Below are 26,809 nucleotides of genomic sequence, written 5' to 3'. Positions count from 1 at the left end.
ATCTACATTTATGTATATATAGTATAAAGCTGACTTTTTGATTTTTATTTTAAGAGTAAACTACTATTTCTACCCATAAAAATTGAAAATGTTAACATATTTACCCATAGAAAATAAAAATTATCATTTGTATCCAAAAAAAATTGATTTCGCAAGCAAAATTACCCAAACCCTAAATTATTACATAAAATCTCCAAACTACCCTTTCTGAATCTCATCCTCTTCATCTTCATCTAAACCGTGAACCAGCATTGCTGCAGCACCCTCCCCTCTTCTTCTTCTTCTTCTTCTTCGGGAGGTTTTTGCATTACTTTGAAAAATATTTACCTCTTCCACTGACAAAAAAAAGGTAAAAGAAAAAAAATTACAAGTCTTCATTTTTATCCTTCTTCCCTCACTTCATTCAAATCGTAGAAAGTGGGTTAGAATCGTAGCTACAACGGCACCAAGTTCTTCCCTTTACATCCCCAATTGGATTTTTTGGCCAATTTAAAATTTGAAATTGAAGGAATCAAGAAATTAGAGCTAGAATCCGTTGATCGATGGGTCTCGTGCAGAACCTGCGAAGCTCGAGAACCGAGTCAACTCACGAAGGTTTACTGGTTTTATCGGTTCAATTGGGTTTGGTTCTGAAGCGAAAATGTTCAAATCTAATGCCTCTTGTGGTGGCATTTGTGGTCATTGTGGAGATCGCGTTTTTAGGGAGGCTCAACATGGCGGAGAATGCAGCTATGGTCACTGACTTTTTCTATCGGTCATGTGCTGCGTCCGTGATGGATGGTGCTGATGATTTAGATTTTGGTTTGCTTGTTGGTAGAACTAATAAAAAGAATTCAGAATCAGAGAGCTGCAAAGAGTGGATGGTGCTGATGATTTAGATTTTGCTTTACTTGTCGTCGTATCTTCGTCTTCTTCTCTCGGCGTCGCTGCTCTCTTCTCCTCCTAGCGATGCGTTTTCGTCATCTCCTCCCAGCGTCACCAAAATCGAATTAATGTTTTGTGTTATTTGCAATGAAATAGTGATCTTGAATCTGAGAAATTGACAATTTTTGGTGAAGATTCTAAGAAATTAGGGTTTTATTTTGAATCTATACATGTTCTATTCTTCAATTTGATCTGAGTTTGTTCTTTTTTGTGATTTTGAAGAGGATAGTGGTTGGGCTATGTTGATGTTCAAGAGAGAGAGAGAGAGAGAAAGAGAGAGAGAGAGAAGGAAGGGAGATGATGCTACTGCAGTGATAGTTTAGATGCTGCAGATAGTGAGTGAGGGTAGGTGCGTGCGTGAGAGAAGAGAAGGGGATAGTTTGGAGATTTTATGTAATTATTTAGAGTTTGGATAATTTTGCTTGCGAAATCAATTTTTTATGGGTATAAATGGTAATTTTTATCTTCTATGAGTAGATATGTCATATTAGCGTTTTCAACTTTTATGAATAGAAATGATAGTTTACTCTTATTTTAATTTTCAAAGTTTTAATTTATTCATTTTAACTTAGTAAAAGGATATCTTAAACAAAGCGAATATATGTGTATCTTTCATTTTCATATATATAATCAAAGGCACGATAAGGTTGAATTGGTGTTTTGTGAAGTGTCGGTTTAATTTTAATTTTCATGGTTGAATAGCGATAGCCGATAAGTACTAGCAAACGATGATCATCATGAATAGTAGTGTTTTTCAATAAAAAATGTTTAATAATTAAAAAAAATTAATCAAAAATAATTATAATTTATTTTATTTAATATTTTTTAATTATAACGATAATTAATAAAATTAAATAAGATAATTTTTTTTATGTTTTTTATAACTAATTAATTAACTCTACATGTTGATTACGTGGCATTACATATAAGTTTGAAGAATTAGTATAGGGAGAATATTTTAAGGAGGAACAAACAATATGGAGCAGAGAGTATGTGTAATACTAATATTAATTAATATCATAAAATATGTCTCACCTAATAATCTAAGCTAGTACAAAAGGTTAAAAGAAACCTAATCCTAAACAGAAGTGAATGCATGAGAATTAAGTTGGAACACAAGAAAAGGAGAGGAATCAAAGGGAGCAGCTGAGGGAGGTTGAAGAATCATTGCCTTTAGAAGTTTCCACGAACTAACTAATCACACAGAATTGCTCCAATTTTGATTTATTCACGCGCCTCAAAACCTCTCTCTCTCCCGCACACACAAACACAAAGTAACCGCGTCTTGCAATGTTTTCTGTGTTCTTACGGAAGCACCCAAACACGCGTTAATTATTTAGTGACTATACTACTCTTCTTAGCTTCTTGCCGGTTACTTGCGGTTAATTTTGTTGACTATTTAAACGCGCTTTTCCACGTGTTCTAGCCTCTTTATAAACACCATTTCTCCCCTCATTTGTCATAAACCAAACACACCTTAATTATTATTCTTTCCTACAAATCATCAGCAAACCATGTCTGCGAACCAGCCACAGCTCAACGGAGCCTACTACGGCCCCGCCATCCCCCCTTCTAAATCCTACCACCGTCCGGGACGCGGCGGTGGCGGCCTCCTCGGCTGCTGCTGCGGCTGCATCTTCAGCCTCATCTTCAAGCTCATCCTCAGCATCGTCATCATCATCGGCATCGCCATCTTCATCTTCTGGCTCATCGTTCGCCCCAACGTCGTTAAGGTCCACGTCACCGACGCGTCCCTTACCCAGTTCAACTACAGCGGCAACACCTTAAATTACAATCTTACCCTCAACTTCTCCATCCGAAACCCAAACAAGAAGCTCGGCATCTACTACGACTATATCGAAGCCAGAGCGCTGTTTCAGGATTCTAGGTTTGACTCCGACCTCTTGCCTACCTTCTACCAGGGGCACAAGAACACTACCGTGCTGGGCCACGTGTTCGAGGGCCAGCAGGTGGTGCCTCTTAGCACCGACCAGGTTTCCGAGCTAAACAAGGAGAACAGCAAAGGAGTTTATGATATCCGAGTGAAATTGTATTTGAAGGTGAGATTTAAGCTTGGTGCAATCAAGACCAAGAAGGTCAAGCCAAAGGTTACCTGCGACTTGCAGGTACCTTTGACTTCTTCCAAAGGTGTTTCCTCTTCTGATATCTTTCAGACCACCAAGTGCGATTGGAGTCGCTGATTGATTTATTAATTAGTTTTATGCTTTTGTTTAGAAAAATGCTATATCAGTAAGTATATACTGTAGACAATTAAATTAATAACTGCAGTTAAACGCAAACGATCTCTTCGTTTAAATCCAGTTATTGATGTAGTTGTCCAGTCTATAGTTGTTAATATAGCATTTTTCTTTTCTGCATGTATATGCGTTTGGCAGTGTTGCCTTGTGTTTTTCGCCTTCTTGTTTCTTAGACGGGATATTTGTTCATTGTTTATTTGGACATAGCTATACATTATAGTCATACACCTTGACTTATTCAAGGATTTTATTACACTATGTACGTTTATTTTATTTTATTTTTCATATCCTTCGGTTCCATTCAGTGGAGAGGATTTTTGGCATTATTATACATTTATCTTCTTATTATTTGTGAATAAATAAATAAATAAAATCTGAATATCCCCTCGGTCTTACGTAGATTAGTAATTAGTTAGTTCCCCGGTTTCTCAAGTTGTCTGTTAGCCATGTGAAAATATATTGTTAACGTAATTGTGCCGTTATCTTAATCTTTACAAGGTCACAATGAAATCACATTTTCTATCCTTTTCTCCAATCGCGCTAATAAGAAAGGTTCAATTCTGAAAATATCCAAACAGGATCGGAGCAAGATTAATAATATGTAGTATAATGCATTAATGCTACAGAAGCGGGTTAGTAAAAACTAATAACACGAGAAGAACACGGATACGAGATAAGTATAGCGGTATTCACACGATATATACTTTTTTTTTCAATCCGCTAGTACCCAAGTAGTTACCAGTGAATTTTTTAAAATAGAATTTTAAATTTATAATTGCTTCATTAATGTGAAATTCCATCTCATTCCTTCTCATCGTGTCACTATATCTCGTCTTCAAATGCCCATCACATTGCTGTTATATTCTCCGCCTCATCGCAACTCTTCTGTGCACTTTGCGGGGTTCACCTGCATTGAAATATCCTAAGTTTAACAAGAAAAATATTCCAACTTAATAGTAAAAATATTCTAATTTTAACAAAAAAAAAAACGCATCCCAAGTGTAATTAAAAATTTAAAATTTAACAAAAGAAACATCACCACAAAAATTCTTGTTTGTTTGTGGAAGTTTTTCAGAAGAAGATATTACAAGCTTTCATAATATATTTCACTACAAAAAAAAAGAGTTTAAAATGGCATTGATATTACGGCGGTTTTAAAGAACCGCCGTAATATCCGATTATTATGGCATGTTTGGTGGCGGTTCTGGTGATTATGGCGGTTTTGAACCGCCGTTTTCACACGTATATAAAAGAAAAGAACTGCAATCCTAGCTAGCTCATTAAACGAAACATTACGGCGCTCTCAATCTCGCTTCTCTCTCTCCTTCGTCTCCTCCGACAACGCCGTTCTTCCCTCTCGGCTTCTCCTCTCTCCGCCGGTTACAATTTCGCTAGGTACTTTTTCCTCTCAAGTTAAACTGAGTTACTGATTTGTTTCTCTGCAGCTCCCTCTCAAGTTCTTTAGAGAAGGCGAAACCGAAACTGAAATTACTGATTTCTTCATTTTTGCTCGGGTTATGGTTTTAGAATTGTTTTTGTTGCTGATTTTTGGAGGTTTTTGTTTCTCTGCAGCTCCGCGATCGGGTCTTGTGTTGAAGCATTCGATTGACGTTGGTGCAGGGGTGATTGACGCCGATCGGGTCTTATGTTCAACCAGTCTCAGATCTCAGATCTTGGATCTTGGATCTTCCTTCCTTGCATCTGCCGTCGACACTGCTTACAAAGCCGGCGAGGTTGTTTCCATAACCTTACCCCCTCCTCTCTCTCTCTCTCTCTCTCTCCTCGATCTCAGATCTAGTGCCAATGTTGATTTGCGAGGGGTCATAAGTTCAGATCTCTCCACGACTTGGCGAGGTTGTTCTGAACTGGTTATGTTGATTAAAGACCACTTCTTATCTTAACTGGTTTTGTTATGTTGATTCAAATATCTAGTGTTCTGACTTGTTTAAATTTGCATTTGTATCCGTTTTTGATTTAGACAAGTTTGGGTTTGTTAAATTATCTTATTTTGTTAAATTTGTTTGCTTTGACTAAATTTTACTGGTTCAGACAAGTCAACTACTCTTTTTTCTTTGATTCGTTACTTTTTTTTTCTTTGATGTATGATAATTTAACTATATCCAGCAACATATATGTTGAATTAGAATTATTTTTTTAGCTTATTTTTCAATGAACTTGATATATAAGTTGCTTAATCATTATCTGGATGAGATGCCTAGTTTCTTCTCCTAATGTTATGCCTAGTTTCTATATTATTATATAATTTGTTATTGTTGTCTGTATCTGTGGCAGTAGCATTTGATTTGAGTCATTAGAATTGTTTTTGATGCAGCATTGAGGAAGCACAAGCTTCTCATGTTTATAGCTACAAGCATGGTTTTAAAGGATTTGCAGCCAAGCTCACTGATGAACAAGCTTATCATATTTCAAGTATGCTATTGAGATTTTTCTTCTATTTGATTTGCAAATCATCTGTATCACAGTTAGTTATGAATGTACCAAATCTTTAGTTTGATAGATATTATAGAATAGATGAAGTAAAATAATATTTTTTTCCTTTGATCCATTTAGACCAAGATTAGTAGTAATGTCTAATGTAATAGCTTTTCTATTGTGTTTAAATTTGAGCAGAAATGCCAGAAGTGATCTTTGTGTTCCCCAATTCCAAGAGAAAGCTGCATACAACTCATTCATGGGACTTCATGGGGCTTCTTGATGACCAAACCATGGAGACTCTTGGCTACTCTATAAGGAACCAAGAAAATATCATAATTAGTTTCATTGATACTGGTAAAGTAACCAACAAGTGTTACTATTTTTAGTAAAAGTGTCATAGTAGACAGTAATTCTTGTTGCATTAAATTTCTTGACCCTCTACATGCTCAGAATAATAATAAATTTGAGACCTTTTTTCCTTAGAAGTACCATATAGGCATTAATTCTTTGGTTCAGAAGAACTTCAACTTCCAGTTCCAGTTTTAGTACACAACTTCCATATTAGCCTTTCATTTATTACTTTTGTGTCAAAAACTCTGCCCCCCTTTATATTTCTCCTTCTAGCAGTAGAATCTTAAGGAAGCTATAATTAATGACAGTGGAACATAATTAAGGTAGTGACATTCTTATATGAATTCCAATGACTCAAATCAAATGCTACTGTCACAGATACAGACAACAATAACAAAAAAAAAAGTATTCTTATATGAATTGGCTATTTACTTTGGCTTCATGATTGATGAGAAGCTGCATGTTTCGTTATAGTTTCAAACTTTGAGCTTATATATTCTTGGTCAGAATCTATATTTGTGTTTTGTGCATCTATTTATAGCTATAAGTTCCGACGTTTGCAACCGAGTGATAGTTGATTTCTCACCCTGTTTCTCACCTGATTCATGCAGGTTTATTTGTTTATTAGCTTAATGAGTTTGAAAACAATTTATTGGGAGATTCATCTAAGAGGTATGAATATCAAATTTGTGCTTCTGGTGGCAGCCTATGTCAAATTTTATTTACTTCAATTTATAATCTTACATAATTGAAAGTATGGAGGCATTAGGAGTTCTAGCCATAATTGAGTTTATTGAATTTATTGGATGCTTTATGTTCACAACTCCAGCTGCAGTTCTGGTTGGTTTTAGACTTTTCATGTAATTCAGACATGAGTACATAAAGCCTACTTTGTTGAACTTTGGATTTTAAATCCACCAAAAATTGGTTATAGTTATATAATAAGATTAAGATTGCTATTACATTTAATCCAACATGCACACTAACAATAGAGCCCTCCAATGGTCTATCTTCATGCACTGTTCTTCTCTGTTATATACCTTTCATGTAAAATGCCAAGATTCCTTACACATGTTTTAAAAACAAAGAAAAAGAAAAAAAAAAAAGAGAAAATGTACTAATACCTTTCATCAAATTTATGCAGTTTCTAGCTCTAAATTTTATATGAAGTTTTGTTGAACATAATGTTTCAGTTCAAAGTGTGACACCTATGTTACTTAGCCAACAGATCCATTGATTTTAAGCTTTCTTGTTTGTTTCTGATATGCACCTAATTTTACTACTTTGAATCAATGTAAGGCTGAGAACAAAAGTAGTAGAAGTAGTAGTAGTAGTAGTAGTAATAATAATAATATAATAACTGAAACTTGTGGATGGTAATGGCCGGTTATTATGCTGCCACATAATAAATTTCTTTGATTAGAATAATAAAAATAATACATTTTTTCTCCTTGGAGTTAGCTACAAGTACTCTTCAAGTTAAAGTCATCATTAATGTTAGTGCCCTTGTTTTAGTTTTTCAAATGTTATATTTTAATATGGTGAAGATTTTATCTTTAATAATTCATGTGTGCTGAACTCAACCCTGTAACTTTCATCTGAATTTGAATAAAAGAAAAATTCAAAGTAAGTAGTGAAGACAGTTCTCCAACTGATGTAATAACGAGTAATTTATCCATAATTTTCATTTTGTTTTGTCAGTTAAGCTTCTTGATTGGGGGAAAGAGGGCCATCGTTCTGAAGCGGAAATAGCTTCTCTGAGGGCAGCTTTTACACAAGAAGTTGTTGTTTGGCATAAGCTTGACCATTCTAATGTGACCAAGGTAATGTTTAGGTCCTCACTCCTCGTTATAATTTTTCTCTTTCTTATTTCCTACTAATAGAAGATTTATTCCTATCTGAAAGAGATACAAATAGTTATCTCTATGCCTTGTCATGGTTGTATTGGTGTATTGCTAACTTAGGAGTATTAAACATTGGAGTATTTATAATTTGGATCTCTCTAACCCTTTAGTTTGCTTTGGTTCCTTAATATACTTTTCTGAGTCTAGTATCTATATGTCATGACTTCCATGCTTCAGGAATCAGGAGCATGTTTATTTACTCACTGACCCTTATTGCGTTTTTATTTTTTACTTTTTATAGTTTTATTTTCTGGATTTTGAGATTTTATGAGAAAAAAATAATAAAAAGTAAAAACAATTGCTATTAAGTTACTTGTTTGTTTGATTTTAAATGATTTAAAATATTTATAATTTATCATTTAATTTTTTTATTTTATAAAAAAGCCATTTTTATTGAATAAGATTCTTCAGAACCCTTTGTATTTGGTAGCAAAGATTAATATATACTTATATCCTTTATTAAATGAAGCAGTAATAAGAATTTTGGAGGAGATTTAATTGTCGGTTGAATACTCATTTAGTCTTGAGATTATGGAGATAGGTAGCAAATAATTTGTTATCAAACTAAATGTAAATATGATTTTTATAAGCCCAATTTCCTTTCAAATAGATGCTTACTAATTAGATGCTCATCTTTTTCCTTTAAACTACTAACTGAGGTCAAAACAGGAATCCCATTTTTTTTATCCCCCAAATTCTACTTTGCACCTTTATGGAGGAGCTGCTTTTGAAAGAGTCATACATGAATTTCGATGTGCTGCCTATTCCATTGAATGCCCTCCAGTGTCAAGGGAGAAGGTACTTCATATACCTTTTAGAATTTAGATAACTGATTTGGAAACATATCATCTTTCCTTTTTTTTCTTCCTCAATTTGAGATTCTTTTGATATGCTTTCAATAGGTTGCGAATATATTACTTGCCCATGCTAGCCGAGGCAGTGCAAGAGGAATAACAGAAGCTGCAGCAGAAATTGCTCGTTCTGCTGCTAGATCATGGCTTGCTCCTCTTCTTGATACTGCTTGTGACAGACTTGGTTTTGTTTTAGGAAACTTATTTGATTTGGCTCTAGAAAGAAACCGCAGTAATGACTCAGAGTGTAAGTGATTCTCCTTGCTGAAAATTTATCACTATTTCATTTGGTTGTGTATTTACCACTAGAATGTTATGAAATAAATCCTATGACAGAATTGCAAATGATCATTGTGTGAAATTGTTTTATCTTTTACTATATGTTTAATACATCTGATTAGAGAAGCTGAGTGGTGGTTATTTTCATTGCAGATGGGAGTAAAACAGCTAACATGGACGGCTGTATTGGTTTTCATGCTGCATTAAGGTGTGCATACAGCCGCTTCATAAAGGATCTTTCAAAACAATGCAAACAACTAATTAGGCACCACCTTGATTCAGTTACCAGTCCATTTCTCCAACTAGATGTTCTATTAGTATTTTTAGATGTATAGATGTTATATATGAATTAGTTTGAAAGGATTGAAAATAGAAATTGAATTCTATGATACCCTTAGCTAGTTATTGGTAAGCTGGTTCCTTGAAATTATTAGAAGCAGTTTATATTATATATGATGAAGAAAAGAAGGTTGCTGTCCACTTTATATATGTTGCCTTATCTACTTATGTTGCTGTCCAACATACAACATGAATTTTATTTATTTTATTCTTTAGCGCTCATTTACTCATTTATTTATACTCATTTTATGACTATGCCTTTTGGTTATTACGAGATTTTTAAGTGAGTTTCAAAAATATCACTTTAAATTGGTAGTTTTAATCTTATTTTAAAAAGCATAAAATTGTCATCATAATTAGGTAGAAACGACGGTTAGAAACCCCCATTTTAAATGAAAACGATGCCATTATACGCTGGTAGAAACGGCAGTTAAAAACTGCCATTTTAAACACAAAAGATGCCATTATAACCTGGTAAAAATGGCGGCTAGAAATTGCCATTTTAAACACAAAAGATGCCATTATAACCTAGTAAAAATGGCGATTATAATGGTCAAAACGGCGGTTTTCAACTGTCATTTTAAACAGAACTGATGCCACAACATCCTGGTAAAAACGGCGGCTGTTCAAAAACCGCCATTTTATCCGGAAATAATGGCAGTTACAGACCGCCATTTATCCCTCAAAAAACCGCCGTATTATCCATAGGTTATTACGGCGGTTTTTACTGCCGTAATAACCAGAATGGCGCCCAGAATAACGGCGTTTCTTGGAGGCGCCAGTTTTGGTCATAATGGCGGTTCTAACCGCCGTAATTCCCCAAAATAACCGCCGTTTTAACCCCTTTTTTTGTAGTGTTTTATTAGTGCCAATTTGTAAAACCTCCCTAAATTATTAACAAAAACTCTCGCTGTTATTAAAAGACTCTCAACCTAATCAATACTAAAAATATTCCAACCCAAATAAATGTTAGCCCATAATAAAAATTGAAAAAAAAACATTTAAAAGAGGGCTTCGAGCGAGAGAGGGAGAGGGACTTCTATGATACCCTAAAATCTCGATGTCATTGCTTTCGCCATTCATTTCTTTGCTGCCATTGTCTCCTCCGTCTACATGTCGCTGATAGAGTTATGAATGGCGGACGAGATAAACGTGGAGTCTCTGAATTCGTTGACCTCTGGACATAGTATTTTAGTGATGATTCCATTCAGATTGTTTCGATAATGCTTTAGATATTTCGCTTCTGCATCATCTTTCACTGCCAGTTGTGCTGCTGGTTCTGCTTTTCCTTCGACAGCTTGAAGCACTCAGAGTGCGGTTTGGGCGCATATTCAGTGGTGCTAGCTGAGGAGATCAAGAAGGCGAGTTAGCGAGAGTCTCTAAAAGCTTCGATTGAAACTACGTTCAAAGTTATCAGATCTCGTGGAACTAATTTTCATGTCGTGTGAGTTTATTACAATGAGGATTTGTTCCTAATTTTTCTTGTTCTTTGCTTTCTTCAATTCTTCAATTTTTTTTCAACGATATTAGTTTTTGTGATAATTTGATGATATAGTTTGGCAAAGAGTATACACAAATCCCACTTCTTATGTTCTAATATACTCTTCTCTTTTGTAAATATTTCAGGTCACGAAAAAGGATTTGATATAGATTTAGTTAAATTGATTTGATATATTATAAAGGTAAAGAGACATAAATAAAAAATTATTATTCTCTATTGAAAAATTTGATTTCTTTATGAAGTAAAAATGATGTTAAGTTCATAGTTTAGGTGATCTTTAGGTTTAACTATTTTCATTAGAGGCTGTTCTCTTTTATTGATGCAATCTTATTGAGATATATCTATAAATTAAGTGTTTAGTAATTTGTCAATTCAAATTTTAGAATGAGAAATAGTTATCTTTTGTATGCCTTCAAGATGTACCATTTTTTGCTGATCAAGGTTGGTAGAAAAATTTTTAAAATATAAGTTTAATTACTCTGTTGGTTCCTATAGTTTTACTAAATTTTTAATTAGATTCTTATATATTTTTTCTTTTCAATTGAGTCCCTATACCATATCAAATTTTATAATTAAGTCCCTATCGTTATAAAAAGTTAAAGTTAACAAAATATTCCGTTAAATAAAATAAATATACCACATATAAAATAAAAAATCTAAAAGATAACACTTTTTATTTTTTAAATTACAAAACTGCCCCAAATCCACCTTTTCGAGAGAGAATTCCAGAGAGAGAATTCCATGCCATCCACCTCTTGCATCAAATCCACCTTTTCGAGAAAATTCTAGAGAGAAATATGCAATTGGAAAAACTTGGCAACGGAAAGACACTCTCTAGAATTTTGCTCTATGCTGGAGCTCTATTGAGGGAGAAAATGTCACTACAAGAAAATAGGCCTATGGCCACACTTTTATGAAGGTGGCGATTGATTAGAGATTCGGCCACATTTTTTCTCGCCATGCTTCAAAAACTTGTCGCCACGCTTTTGTGATAGTGGCAATTGATTAGAGATATGGCCACGTTTTTTTTTGCCACACTTCAAAAGTATGGCCATAGAGAGAAACAGGGACATTTTGAAAGCGTGGCAACAGAATTTCATTACAGTAGCATTTATAAAGCGTGTCCATATCCTGTTACTCTTTTGTCATGCTTTAAAAGCGTGGCCAAAAGGTTTTAAAAAAAGAAAACATAATTACCCCAAACCTAATAACCCCTAATCTTAATAACCCTAAAACTTGGCCAAAAGCCTCAAGACTCTCTCACTCTCCGTCACTCACAACCCCTAACCCTAATAACCCCTGAAGAACGAAGAACATCGCCGGCGCTTACAATGCCTCTGTCGGCACTCCCACTATTGCTGGTCCCACCATAAACCCCAAATTTAAATAATTTTATGATACAGACCACATCACGACACACAGTTTCCTCTCTGGCTTGCTCTCTATCTCTCTCAATATTAGGGCACGCATAGGCACCATTGGCCATCGTTCAGACACCCACGGGCCACTGTCACTGGCCTCACTATGTTTTTCCTTGAAACTGGCACTGCTCTGCTTCTGCTGGACTACTTCTCGGAACTGGCTACTCTGCTTCCGCGCTGCACAGCTTCTCTGCGTTGCACTGCTCACCAGAGAACCTTAGTCACATCGCCACCAACAGCGGCCGCGAAGTGTGAAGGTAACTGCTCTACTACTACTCCTCTTCTCCTCGATGCTCCTACTCCTATTCTACTCTTGCTTCTTTCTTCTTGGCACTGCTCATCTTCCCATCGCTGGTCCCACCATAAACCCCTAACCCTCTTCTCGGCGGTAACTCTGACTTCCCTCGTAAGTCCTCCGTGGATTCTCCCTCCATCGCTGCAAACCCGTGACCTCTTCTGTCGCCGCTCCCTTCCGTTAGTCGAAAGGGATATCTTGTTATGAGTTTGGATAGGTATTTGTCAGAACGATCTACATGCATAGTAATAGTATCTATATTATGAGTACTTGAGAATTTTGATATGCCATTTCTTTTCTATAGAATTATAGTCCATAGTTTATTGATTTAATTTCAAAATTTTTGAATGGAAATGAGAAAAGCACCTTTATAAGTTTTAATTTCTTCATGCTTTGACACTGGAAATGAAAATATAATTGTTTCTATCATAGATGTGGGGGATGTTGAACTTAGTGATTGTCATTTTGATTTTCTTTTTTGTAGAACTTAGTGCTTATTTTGAACTTAAATTACAAAGGAATGCTTTGAACCAAGCTGCTCTGTTTCGAACATGATTCTGTGTTCCAATCTCAACCTCTGGTGCCTTCTTCCTGTATTTGCAGTTGTTCTCTCAAGTGAATATTCCTTTTCCCCGTCAGTGTATTGTCTTTGAAAAGACTTGACAAGAAACTAGAAAGAACACTTTACATTCACATCATAAGATATATTTATGCTTTCACCCACATAAAGCTTCATCAGAATTTGTTTGAAACTCTTAGATTCACAAATATATTGTCAATAATACTGGTAATGTATTAAAATCAGATTGGTAGGTAGATCAACTAAAATGAACCAAAATGAAGATTGTTCTTTTCAGCTGGAAGGCAAAATTCTAATTTAAGTCTTGACAAACAAATTTTCAATCAGGGGAAAATATTTATCATAGTTGGCCTACCATTAACTTTTGTTATTGAATATTAGGAATTAACATCACACTGACAGGACTGTATTTCATGCAATTATATAATATTTTATATTTAATATGATTTTTCTTGTTTCCTTTTCTTTTATTCTTTAATATTCTTTTAAAGTTTTTTTACATGATAATACATGTTTTAGTTTGTGACTTTCACTACAAGATTTCTATTTGTTTATTGGATTTTTTGTGGAAGTTTTAAAAAACTTCCATAACATATTTTATTTATGGCAAAATATAAAACCCCCATTAATTAATGTTAATTTAAATTCCTAAGCCCAATTCCTCACACAAATAATTAGTCCTTAACCTACTCTGATTAAGCCCAATCGCCATCAATCTTCTACATCTTTCGAACCCTATCCTCCCGCCAAAGACACCAGATCCATTTCTATGTTCACGCTATTCTCCAATGGAATAAGGTATACATAATTCATACTTTCCAATTCTTTCAACTCTTCAACTACATTAACACTTAATTTCTGCATTTTCAATTGCAGCGCATGAATCTCACCGCAGTCAAAGACGCCGACGAAGTCATGGAAAGGCACGTCGAGGACTCGCTCACGATCCTCCCTCCTTTTAGGGATTGCTACCGCACGTGCTGCGGCGGCGCGTCGTCACATGAGAGGCTTAGCCTCATGGACGTTGGAACGGGTGCTGGTATTCCCGGAGTTGTTTTGGCCATAGCTTGTCCAGGTGAATTTTTCGCTGCTTTTTTTTCCTTGTGTAATTAGATTCAGTTCCTTTTTTGCGAGTTGTGATTTTCTCTCTGCTTTTGCAATTGAAATGGAGTAGAATGGGAAGTTACGCTGATGGAGTCCATAAGTAAGAGATCTGTATTCTTAGAGCATGTTGTTGGAATCATCGGTTAATCAAATATCCAGATAGTAAGAGGAAGAGCATGAAACTGTCCTTTTTGAAATTTTAATTTCAGTTTCTTATGTAGTTAAGGTATTGGAATTTGAAACGCAATCTCCCTTACCATTTTTAATGCACGTGGTGTTATTTTGAATCCACTTGCTGTTTGTTCTAGTGTGTGGCATGATAACATTCTTAATTTAAAAAGAAAAATAAGAGAATAACAAGGTTTTTTCTAAATAACTGGGATGTTTTTGGTGATGATGTTCTTGAGCTTGGTAAATTGCTGGTAATTTTTATCATACTATATTGTTTACCAATTCATTATTATGAATATACTTGTGTATTCTACTTGTTTTTCCTTTTCCTTTAAAGAACTCTTGCATGTGTTTTATTCTTAGTTGTTGTATTGAAAGGTTGAAAGAAGATTGATTTGGTTTATGGTGGAAGATTAGGACTAATGGCTTATATACTGTTATATACTATTTTTATTGTAAATTTTTTCTAAACTTTCTTGAACTTCATTTGTTTATCTTTCCTAGGTTAGAGTGATTCCTAAAGCTCTGTTGCATCATGAGGTACAATTCCATCCTGATGTGTCAACTACTATGGTTGTAAAGCCTGGCCCTTTACTGGACTTCCTTTGTGAGAATAAGAATGTGAAGCATCCAAATCTTATTGATTGGACCAAGGTAATATTGCTATCTTATTTTAATTATATCAAGGTTATGATGTTTGTGTGTATTGAATGTGATGCTTTGTTTTTGTTTACTTTCAAGCAAAAAGAGTGCTGAAAAACCTCAAAATCAAGGCTAATAAAAAAAATCAGTGAACTCAGTGATAATCCTTACAGGACTCAAAAGTAAGTTGTTTAAACAATATGGTTGCTAAATCTGTTTTCTTTGTATAGTTTGTTGGAGAGGTATATATATATATATATATCTCAATTATTAATACATCCAAAAAGAAGCTGCAATTGTGAAGCAATAACTAATTTTGATAAAGAGATAACAAACTAGCATAATAAGATGGCAATGGAACTTAACTGCCTCTAAAATCTAAAATCAATAATACTTATTAGAAAGTAGGCAAGTAATTTGTTCATTTTAGTATTGAAAAATTTTTTTTGTGACATTTTAGTACTAAATTTGTGACAATTGAATTGCTTTTATTCTAATAATCATGGAGAATCTGGTATATGCAGAAGTTAATTTGTGTAGGTAATAGGCCTGAGGATTTTACACTCTTTACAATAACTACTACTTGAACCTAATGCAAACACAAAATATCAAAGTCATTTTCATTGTCAATTGTGTGTAACCAACCTTAACTAGCTTGTTTCAACTAACATATTATTATTAATAATATTTAGACTTTATTGAATTTGAAAACTCTAACTAACCTGAGATGCAATTAAGTATTGATAACCATCAGTAAAAAGGACCTTTTGTTTATTATGATAGTATTCCGGATCTGCGAGTCTAGCTGGTGACTCTGCATTAAGTTGGAAAGTTATGGATAGTTTCATTACAATTTTGTTCCATAAGAAACACATTTAGTTTGTGTATCTGTTTATATTTCTGTCTTGAGCTAGTTACCAAATAGGGCTTAAAGATACACAAACTCAATGGCCTACCGATATCGAAGCAGATCAAAGCACTGGTTTTTCCTAAATAATTTGAGAACCACTTTGCTGCTTCTGGTCCCTCATGCCAGGCAGATCCACTCCAATCCCATAGAAAAACACCATCTCCAAACCCATTTGATAAAACCAACCTTAATTAGCTTGTTTCAACTAACATATTATTTGATACAAGAGTTATTGTTGGATGTTATAGTAGCTCTGAGTGTGGCTACAATAGGATTGAGTGTGACACCAAGTTTCAATGTGTTACAATATGGAGCAGTTGAAAATGGACAAACCAACGATTCACCGGTAACTAATAACTTTATTTGAATTACATTTCTTATCCCAATCAAATATTAATAAAGATATATGCATAGGCATTTGAGAAGGTGTGGAAAGCAGTGTGCTCAAGCAAGGGAGATATATCTAAGCTTATAATACTAGCAGGCAAGACCTTCATGCTAAAGCTTCTTTCCTTCAACGGTCCATGCAAATCTAAGTATACCTATGTTCAGGTCCCTACATCCTTTTAATATTTTGTTCCATTTTGATTTTGAATTCCCCTACTCATTGCAGGCTTAAGGCACCTTGATTTCATTGCAGCGGTACACCAAGGCATTGACAAATTTACAAAGGGCTCAATTAGTTTACTCGGGTTGAAGGTCATATTCTACAGCCCCCAAAAGTATATGTTTTCATCTCCTCAGCTTCTTAAATCTGTTTAGTTTTTCATTCACATTTTCATTTTAAGGCCTCTGAAGGTGTTCTCATATGTCTCTTGTATTTGCAGCTTGTAGTTGGAAATGAGGAGAGCTTCATTCCAAAGGGTGGGCGCTGGAATTTCAATAATAAAATTAGTATTCTGTATTGTTTTATCTTATTATTTTCTATTCTTATTGTTGAAAAGTTAGAATTGTTAATCTAACATTGAATGCCATATTTCAGAAACCAGTTAAACCTATGAGGATTGAGCGCTGGACCGTTGTAAACTTCTCAGCTCACTGTGCACACGTTTTCTGTGTAATACTATCAAGAAATGTGCTGAAATGAAGGGCATTGTAAGAGTTCTATGGCTAATTTAGTAGTTTGTTGATGTTGTGATACATCATTCTTTTGTCACTTTTGGTTTCTTTTGAAAAACAATAATAGTTATGTAGAATAATACCATATATAATTATGTTTGGAACTATTGACATTAAGAATTTTTTTTATATATAGAATTAAGTCTTATATTGAGAAATTGTGTTATAAAAGATTTATGTTTTAAATTTTTAATTTGAGAATATGTAAATGAGATGAGATTAATGAATGATTTGAAATTAAAAATAAATAAATAATTACATGATTTATGGAGGTTTGAAAATCTTACAAAATAGTTAATTTTTTGTTAAATTAAAAAATTAATTTGTGGGGGTTTTAAACTGTTACAATAGTGATTTAAAACTGTCACCAAAATCTAATATAAAACCCCCACTAAACATACACAAAATCCCCACAAAATCCTCGTAGCACCTCAAATTTTGGGGATTTTAGAAACCTCCACAAACTATTTAGTGGGGGTTATAAACCTCCACAAATAGGAGAAAAAACTGCCATAAATCAACAAAAACCTTGTAGCGTTTGAGTGATGGACTAAAAGAAAATAAAACTAGTATTGCCTAGAATGGAAAGTGAAACTTCAAAATAATTTATCAATTTTATTTCTATTTTTTTCATATTTTGCAGATAAAAAAGTTTACAAATGTTCCAGAAACAATTATTTTATCATTTTTTTCTTTCATAGCATCAGAAATCAAATTTTTTGGTGGTTAAAATGAATATTTACTCACTACTTGTCTATTTATATTATTACTATGAGCTTCCAAACAAGTTAATAGCTCAATGTCTTATCCTCTGGACATGGTTCATTTTTCTCTTCTTAGTATAGTTGGTGTTAAAAATCAAAACTATCATAAAACGTGTGCTATTGCCTCAGTTCACTTAATGTTTGTTTCTGAATAAAGTCTCTTATTTATTGTTTGATTAGTATAGCTACCCAGGTTTATCAATTTCTAATTTGGTGAACATTATAGGCCCAATTGCGACAATAATCTCATTATAGTTTAGATGAATTATTAATACCGATGCTAATGATAATTGTCTTGTAGGTATTTATATATTTGTATCTTATTGAATTAATTGATTTTTCCCACATTTTAATGAGTATATAACATAGCCAAATTATAAACTAGTTATATGGATTCTGTTATGTTGGTGGTGGCTGAATATGCACGGGGATTTGATTGGGTGGCATTAGTTACATTGTCAATATTTTTCATAATTATTGGATCTACTATATCTAACTTGTCTTTTCCTCTTTGACTAGGTCAATAAGCAGCTTTTTCTTCTATCCTTGAAACCAAAAGAAATCAACTCACTGGTGCTTGGATTCAGCTTGGCTATGAGACCAAGATATAATCTAGTTTGATCATATCACTGGTGTAGGAAGTCATTACGGGGAATCATATCTGACAGTAGTTTAGTTCATTGATTTTTTCTTTTGTTTCGGTGTTGAAGTGCTAGTTCACTATTGACTATTATTTTGGATGCACGCATTAGTCAAAGTAAATAATGGGTAGAATTTTTTCATCTAATATATAGATATATAGTATATAAGGAGAATGTTTGCCCACATCACATTTAACGACTATGTGCAGGCAAGTTTCTATATGATTTAGACGATGCATGCTTGTTGATGGTTTGGAATCCTAATTTTGTAGGATTGAATTTCATGTATAAACAAGTTTAACAATTTAGACAAAACATGTAATCAATTTTCTTTACTAGAAATGATCAAACCGTTTCATTTTAAAATTTTTGAATTTTGTTTTGTATAAGAATAATTTGACTTGATCATTGATGTTAAAATATTCTAAGTTTTCTTTATATTCATTCTAGCTAGGTGATTCAGCAAGTCGCCATTCCACTCCTCTAATGCATGCATCGGTGTTTCAAGTCTAGATTAGATGTAATTTGGGAGGTTTATTTGATTTAATTGTATTTGAGACTAATGACTTAATTCACATATCGAGAACAGGGTTTAATCCAATTCTAAATGAGTTGATAATTAATGATGCAATGACACTTATCATTATAATTTATCTTACATTCGAATTAATACTAATGGGTAATTTTTTAAACTAAAAACCTAATAAATTCATGCATCATACACTGTACTATATATACATTAGTCAATATAATCAATGCACATTTTTTCTATTTTAGTATTTACTTAGGGCTAAGTCTATTTTTGTTCAGATTTTTATATTTATCTATCCATTACTACTGTCACTTCTTTTATTTTATTCTATCCACTACTGCAATCACTTCTTTTATTCTACTGTTTTTGTGGTACTAATTATTTGCTGCCGAATAGTTATTTGCTGTTGCTGCTACCTCTCTAATTCTATTTCTGCTGCACTACCACTTTGCTGCTGTTGTGGTACGGATTAAGACAGTAATTAAGATTGGTTTAGGCGAATTTGAATACATATATTAATTTGTTATTGATGTTATGTGTACAGTTTAAGTGCTTTTCTGAGGCACTCATCACTTTAGGACCTTCTTTAAGCATTGCTAAAATTCAATTTTCTTTGTTATTTTATGTCTAATTCCTTCAAAGTATTTTGGAGGCTTGCACACCATTGTCTCTTAGTTAATTAGGAAGCTAGATTCGCAGTTAGTGAGACTAACAATAAGGACTTTAATCTAGAAACTTAGCTATCTATTTGAAATATATATGTTTTCGATGGATGTGTCCAAGGACTGGATGGATACACCACGTCAGTGACAGACCTAAAAAATTTTAAAAGTGAAGGGCAAAAATATGTTTACTAAAATAAATTTTGTTGAACATTATTAATTATATCAAGACATAAAAATTAAAAAGAGTTAGTGAACACTTTTATTCTTAAAATACTATTCATTATATATAATTTATAAAAAAATTATTTCTAAAATTTGGCAAAAATTTATACGCAAGTACATATAATAGAATAAAAGATAAAAAAATAAGTAATACAGATGAATAAATTGAGAATAAAATAAAATATATAAATCCATAAAGAGAATAAAAAAAACTAGATTAATACCTAAACTATAATGGTTTAAATTAAAATTTATAATTAAAAATATCAAAAAGAGAAACAATGAAATTGAAAGATATAGAGAGAGCTATATAAAAAAAACATGGAGAATTTAAAATTTACCTTTTGATGAAGAAAAGATAACCACTAGATAAAGAATAGAAAGGAAAGATTGAAAATATAAAACTAAGAAGAGGGTTTAAGGGAATAAAGAAATGACAGTGCAAGAACTAAATTTGATTAGGTTAACTAATAATCAAAATGATAAAAAAGATAAAAAAAATAAATTTGAGGCTTTAGCTAATTGAGTTTAGTTTATTTGTAGTAAAATCATTTAAAATTTGAAGTGGGGCACATAATACATTATGTATAACTATAATTTAAAAAAAAATTGAAAACACGTGGGGCAAGTGCCCCCTATTGTTGTTACCGGGTCCGTGCCTGCACCACGTCATGAGAAAGAATATCAAGTTAGTGTAGAAAGATTTTTACACTTTGCTTTCTCATAAACGGGAGTTCTTCAAGGGGAAGAATTCAATGTCCATGTGCAAAGTATTGTAATAGACTTTGGTTAAAGAGAGATGATGTATATGATCATCTAATATGCCACAGTTTCGTAGAAGGTTATAGGCGGTGGTTTAATCATGGGGAATCACTTGTTGCTATAGATGTTGACAGACTGACAGTGACATAGACGGTGAATATAACTGCAATGATAACATTGATGAGTTATTACGTGATAGATTTAGAGATACTATATAACTTGATGGACAAAACATGGGGCCCAATAAATGTGCAAAGGAATTTTATAAATTGGTAGATGAGACAAGCCAAGAACTATACTCAAGGTGTAAAGGATTCACAAGGTTATCCTTTACCATCTATCTTTACTTGTTAAAATGCTTGTATGGTTGGAGTAATGCGTCGTTCACTTCTCTCTTGGAATTATTGAAAGAAGAAATGCCATATTTGAATATTCCTACTTCTTTTGATAAAACAAAAAATATGGTGAAGAATTTGGGTCTTGAATACCAAAAGATCGATGCATGTCGCAATGACTGCACGTTGTTTCGGAACGGGTATGAGAATGACTCATCTTGCCATGTCTGTGGAACATTGATAAACCTTAATTTTGTGGTTTATCTTGTGCTTAATTTAGGAGATTTTATCAACTTATCTCACATTTATTCAATGAAATAGCATGGTTTTGTAATTCTCCTCAAATTTGTGCTTAAGAGTGAAAACATGCTTTTTAGGCCTTAAATAGCTAAATTTAATTCACTTTATTCTCATTCAATGCCTTGATATATTTGTTGAGTGATTTTAGGCTCATAAGGCAAGTATTGGATGGAGGAAGTGAAGAGAAAAAGCATGCAAAGTGGAGAATTCGTGAAGAAATGAGCATTTGGAGAATTGAAGGCCACGCGCACGCATCATTCACACGTCCACGTGAGAAGGACATTCATGGCCACGCGCACGCGTCACCCACGCGTACGCATGAGGAGGAAATTTGCCAGCGACACGCACGCGTCGACCACACGCACGCGTGACGCTCATCATGTGACCTCATTAAAGTGAATTCGCTGGGGCGATTTCTGAGCTTCCCAAACCCAAATCCAACTCATTTCTGAGGCTATTTGATGCAGAACTCAAGATGGGTCAATGGGGGAGCAATTAGATTAGATTAGAACCATGCTTTAGGTAGTTTTCTAGAGAGAGAAGCTCCCTCTTCTCTCTAGAATTAGGGTAGATTTAGGGTAGATCTCTTCTAGGTTTAGTCTTTAATTCTTGTTTTCATCTTGTTTTCTTTACAATTTCTTGTTCTTATATCTTTGTTCTTCTTAGTTCTCTTGTTAATTTCTCTTTCATGTCACTTTTATGTCGATGCACTCTTGTTAGATTTGGATTTTCTTTAATACAATTTATGTTTTATGTTTCTTTGATGTTTAATTGAGTTGTTAGTGTTAATTTCTTGCATTAGGTAGTAGTAGATTTTATTATTCTTACAATTTTACCATGCTTTCCTTTTATGCCTTCCAAGTGTTTGACAAAATGCTTAGTTGAATGTTAGAGTAGCTTTTTGAGCATTCTTGGCTTGGAAAGAGAAATTAGGCAATCTTGAGTCATTAATACCCAACTCATGTTGGTCATCTAGAGTTGTTAGTTAATATTGTTTTCATTGACTCTAATCTCTTGCTAATTCAATTAGTAAGTTGATTAGGACTTGTGGATTGATATTAACTAGTCTTATTTGACTTTCTCTCATGTGAAGATAACATGTACCTTCTTCCATTGTTGAAGATGACTAAATAGGATTAGCTCTTGTTAATTGTTTTATGATAATTAATGACTAGGATAGAAAGCTTATATTCTCAATCCTTGCCATGAATGTCTCTCTTTATTACTTGCTTTATTTAATTGTTGCTTTAATTTCTTGCCTTATTAACCCAAACCCCCTCCGTGAAACTCATAACCAATAATTGAGCATTCGATTGTGATTCCTAATGAGAACTGATAAATCCCGATTCTGTGGTTTATCTTGTGCCTATTCTAGGGTATTTTATCACCTTTTCCCACATTTATTCAATGAAATAGCATGCTTTTGTAATTCTTCCTTAATTTATGCTTAAGTGTAAAAACATGCTTTGTAGGCCTCTAAATTGGTAATTTTAACTCATTTTAATTCCAGTCGATACCTTGATATGTTTGTTGAGTGATTTCAGGTTCATAAGGCAAGTATTGGATGGAAGAAATGAGGAGAAAAGCATACAAAGTGGAGAATGCATGAGAAAACAAGAATTGGAAATGCATCGATGAGCGCGTGATGAGCGGATAATTTATACGCTTTTTGGCATTATTTTTAGTATGTTTTTAGTAGAATCTAGTTACTTTTAGGGATGTTTTCATTAGTTTTTATGTTAAATTCACATTTCTGGACTTTACTATGAGTTTGTGTGTTTTTCTATGATTTCAGGTATTTTCTGGCTGAAATTGAGGGACTTGAGTAAAAATCAGATTCAGAGGTTGAAGAAGGACTGCTGATGCTGTTGGATTCTGACCTCCCTGCACTCAAAATGGATTTTCTAGATCTACAGAACTCAAAATGGCGCACTTCCAATTGCGTTGGAAAGTAGACATCCAGGGCTTTCCAGAAATATATAATAGTTTATACTTTGCCCAAGTTTAGATGACGCAAACTGGCGTTCAATACCAGCTCTCTGCCCAATTCTGGCGTCCAGCGCCAGAAACAAGTTGCAAAGTGGAGTTCAACGCCCAAAATGGCACAAAAGCTGGCGTTCAACTCCAAGAATGACCTCTCCACGTGTAGACTTCAAGATCAGTCCAAGCACACACCAAGTGGGCCCCGAAAGTGGATTTATGCATCAATTACTTACTTCTGTAAACACTAGTAGCTAGTCTATTATAAATAGGACTTCTTACTATTGTATTAGACATCTTTGAACATCTTTGGACGCCTAGTTCTTAGATCATGGGGGCTGGCCTCTCGGCCATGCCTGGACCTTTCACTTATGTATTTTCAACGGTAGAGTTTCTACACTCCATAGATTAAGGTGTGGAGCTCTGCTGTTCCTCAAAGATTAATGCAAAGTACTACTGTTTTTCTATTCAATTCATCTTATTTCGCATCTAAGATATTCGTTTGCACTTCAACCTGAATGTGATGAACGTGATAATCATCATCATTCCCTATGAACGCGTGCCTGACAACCACTCCCATTCTACCTTATATTGAATGAGTATCTCTTAGATCTCTTAATCAGAATCTTCGTGGTATAAGCTAGATTGATGAACAATCTCCATGGGATCGACCCTTACTCACGTAAGGTTTATTACTTGGACGACCCAGTGCACTTGCTGGTTAGTTGTATCGAAGCTGTGACAAATTATGAATTGAGATTAGAGCACCAAGCCTTTGGAGCCATTACCAGAGATCACAATTTCGTGCACCAAGTTTTTGGCGCCGTTGCCGGGGATTGTTCGAGTTTTCGGCAAGCTTTTGGTCTGGTAACATCAGTGCTAAATTTTGATCCGGCAACAACACCAAGTTTTTGGCGCCGTTGCCGGAGATTGTTCGAGTTTGGACAACTGACGGTTCATCTTGTTGCTCAGATTAGGTAATTTTCTTTTTGTTTTATTTTCAAAAATTTTTCAAAAACCTTTCAAAAATTTCTCATCTGTTTTCGAAAAAAAAATTTATTTTCAAAAATATATTTTTCTTCAGAATTTTTAAGAATGAATTCTAGTGTTTCATGATGATTTGTTGAATCCTGGCTGGCTGTAAGCCATGTCTAATATTTTGGACTGGGATTTCAACTTATCATCACAAGAGATTCTCACACACTTAGTTGCTCTATACATGGAAAGTAGCAATATCTTCTAAAGCTTGACTGGCTATTAAGCCATGTCTAACCCTCAGATTGGAGCTTTAGACTAAGAATTGAAGATTCCTGGAATTCATATTAAAAATTTTGAAATCCTTATTTTTCTTTTTCTAAATAATTTTCGAAAAAACCAAAAAAAAAATTAGAAAATCATAAAAATAAAAAATATTTCATGTTTCTTGTTTGAGTCTTGAGTCAGATTTTAAGTTTGGTGTCAGTTGCATATTCATCTTGCATTTTTTGAAAAAATTCATGCATTCATGGTGTTCTTCATGATCTTCAAGTTGTTCTTGGTAAGTCTTCTTGTTTGATCTTGATGTTTTCTTGTTTTGCATCTTTTCTTGTTTTTCATATGCATTCTTGAATTCTTAGTGCCTAAGCATTAAAGATTTCTAAGTTTGGTGTCTTACATGTTTTCTTTGCATTAAAAATTTTTTCAAAAATAAGTTCTTGATGTTCATCTTGACATTCATAGTGTTCTTGATGTTCATCTTGACATTCATAGCATTCTTGCATGCATTCATTGTTTTGATCTAAAAATTTCATGCATTGCATCATTTCAGTGTTTTTCTCTCTCATCATAAAAAATTCAAAAATAAAAAAATATCTTTCCCTTTTTCTCTCTTAAAATTTCGAAAATTAGATTTGACTTTTTCAAAAATTTTTAAAATCTAGTTGTTTTTATGAGTCAAATCAAATTTTCAATTTAAAAATCTTATCTTTTTCAAAATCTTTTTCAAAAATCAAATCTTTTTCATTTTTCTTAGTTATTTTTGAAAATTACAAAAATATTTTTCAAAAATCTTTTTCTCAATTTTATCTCATAATTTTCGAAAATAACACCACCAATTAATGTTTTGATTAAAAAATTTCAAGTTTGTTACTTGCTTGTTAAGAAAGATTCAAACTTTAAGTTCTAGAATCATATTTTCTGATTTCTTGTGAATCAAGTCATTAATTGTGATTTTAAAAATCAAATCTTTTTCAAAACTAACTTCAATCATATCTTTTCAAAAATATCTTCTTATCTTATCTTTTTCAAAATTTGATTTTAAAATATCTTTTCTAACTTCTTATCTTCTTATCCTTTCAAAATTAATTTTCAAATTTGTTTCAACTAACTAACTAACTTTTTGTTTGTTTCTTATCTTTTTCAAAACTACCTAACTAACTCTCTCTCTCTAATTTTCGAAAATATCTCCCCTCTTTTTCAAATTTTCTTTTTAATTAACTAATTATTTTATTTTTTATTTGATTTTCGAAAAACTACTAACCTTTTATTTTTTAACGTGTTTGACAAATTTCTAGTAGTAAAAGTAAAAGCACTAGTAAAATAAAAAAAAGATCTTTTTTGAGAAGCTGTAATTTACATCTTTTTTTTAAAAGATCTTTTTTCCTTAAAAAAAAGATGTTTTTCATGTAATAAATAAACAAAAAAGTACTTTTATATTGTTATACCCAAACATAATTGATAGATAAAAAGACCTTTTTACATGAGATATCCAAACATAAAATTACTTTTACTTCTCTATAAGATCTTTTAAAAAAAGATAACTCAAAAAAAGATCTTTTCTTAAAAGCTCACCCAAACAAGCCCTAACTCTTTTTCAAAAATTATTTTCGAAAATTCTCTCCTCCTCTCATCTCCTTCTTTTTATTTATTCATCTACTAACACTTCTCTTCATCTCACATCTCTGCTCCTATCATCACCTTTGTTTTTGGATTCTTCATTCTTCTTCACCCCTATTCCTTTTCTTCTTCTACTAACAATAAGGAACCTCTTTACTGTGACATAGAGGATTCCTTTTCTTTTCTTGTTCTCTTCTCTTTCTTATGAGCATCAACAAAGAAAAAGGCATTCTTGTTGAAGCTGATCCAGAACCTGAAAGGACTCTGAAGAGGAAACTAAGAGAAGCTAAATTACAACAATCCAGAGACAACCTTATTGAAAATTTCGAACAAGTAAAGGAGATGGCAGCCGAACCCAACAACAATAATGCAAGGAGAATGAAACCTGTAAGGGAAGGAGAGGACGTGAATCCCAAGGAGGAAGACCTCCTGGGACGTCCAGTGATCAATAAGGAGCTTCCCTCTGAGGAACCAAAGGACTCTGAGGCTCAATTAGAGACCATAGAGATTCCATTGAACCTCCTTATGCCATTCATGAGCTCTGATGAGTACTCCTCTTCTGAATAGAATGAGGATGTTACTGAAGAGCAAGCTGCCAAGTTCCTTGGTGCAATCATGAAGCTGAATGCCAAATTATTTGGCATTGAAA

At 33.5% G+C, this 26,809-nt stretch overlaps 3 protein-coding genes and 1 long non-coding RNA gene across 17 annotated transcripts; all 4 read left to right on the top strand.

Moving 5' to 3' along the window:
- Nucleotides 2,369-3,515, top strand: LOC107604665 (NDR1/HIN1-like protein 3). Its single transcript, XM_016306297.2, has one exon. The coding sequence runs from the start codon at nt 2,439-2,441 to the stop codon at nt 3,123-3,125; it is 687 nt and encodes a 228-aa protein (XP_016161783.1). The 5' UTR covers nt 2,369-2,438; the 3' UTR covers nt 3,126-3,515.
- On the top strand, nt 4,407-6,644 carry LOC110263411. Its single transcript, XR_002348992.1, has 5 exons — nt 4,407-4,577; nt 4,755-4,915; nt 5,515-5,612; nt 5,814-5,972; nt 6,581-6,644. It is a non-coding gene; the product is annotated as an uncharacterized LOC110263411 (long non-coding RNA).
- LOC107604666 (dynamin-related protein 5A) lies at nt 7,671-9,580 on the top strand (the record flags this gene model as incomplete). The annotated part of the gene is given in 4 exon segments (XM_016306298.2): nt 7,671-7,792; nt 8,543-8,671; nt 8,776-8,971; nt 9,157-9,580. Coding segments are annotated over 4 exon segments (629 nt in total), but the record flags the coding sequence as incomplete, so codon positions are not given.
- LOC107648286 lies at nt 13,750-18,809 on the top strand. Of its 14 annotated transcripts, none has more exons than XM_021104618.1 (8): nt 13,750-13,937; nt 14,016-14,214; nt 14,314-14,469; nt 14,919-15,068; nt 16,381-16,450; nt 16,580-16,665; nt 16,794-16,830; nt 16,949-17,236. In XM_021104618.1, the coding sequence occupies exons 4-8, from the start codon at nt 14,985-14,987 to the stop codon at nt 16,957-16,959; spliced, it is 288 nt and encodes a 95-aa protein (XP_020960277.1). In that variant the 5' UTR covers nt 13,750-13,937; nt 14,016-14,214; nt 14,314-14,469; nt 14,919-14,984; the 3' UTR covers nt 16,960-17,236. The 14 variants fall into 14 exon arrangements, 6 of the variants coding, with proteins under 6 accessions (XP_020960277.1, XP_020960278.1, XP_020960279.1 ...); XM_021104619.1 differs by having other exon boundaries at nt 13,752-13,937; nt 14,314-14,405; XR_002348987.1 differs by lacking the exon at nt 14,314-14,469 and adding an exon at nt 15,156-15,238 and having other exon boundaries at nt 13,758-13,937; nt 16,215-16,502; nt 16,580-16,688.

Source organism: Arachis ipaensis, chromosome B06 (genome assembly GCF_000816755.2).
Source record: "Arachis ipaensis cultivar K30076 chromosome B06, Araip1.1, whole genome shotgun sequence".
NCBI lineage: Eukaryota > Viridiplantae > Streptophyta > Magnoliopsida > Fabales > Fabaceae > Arachis > Arachis ipaensis.
This window is presented reverse-complemented; position numbering and strand designations above follow the sequence as displayed.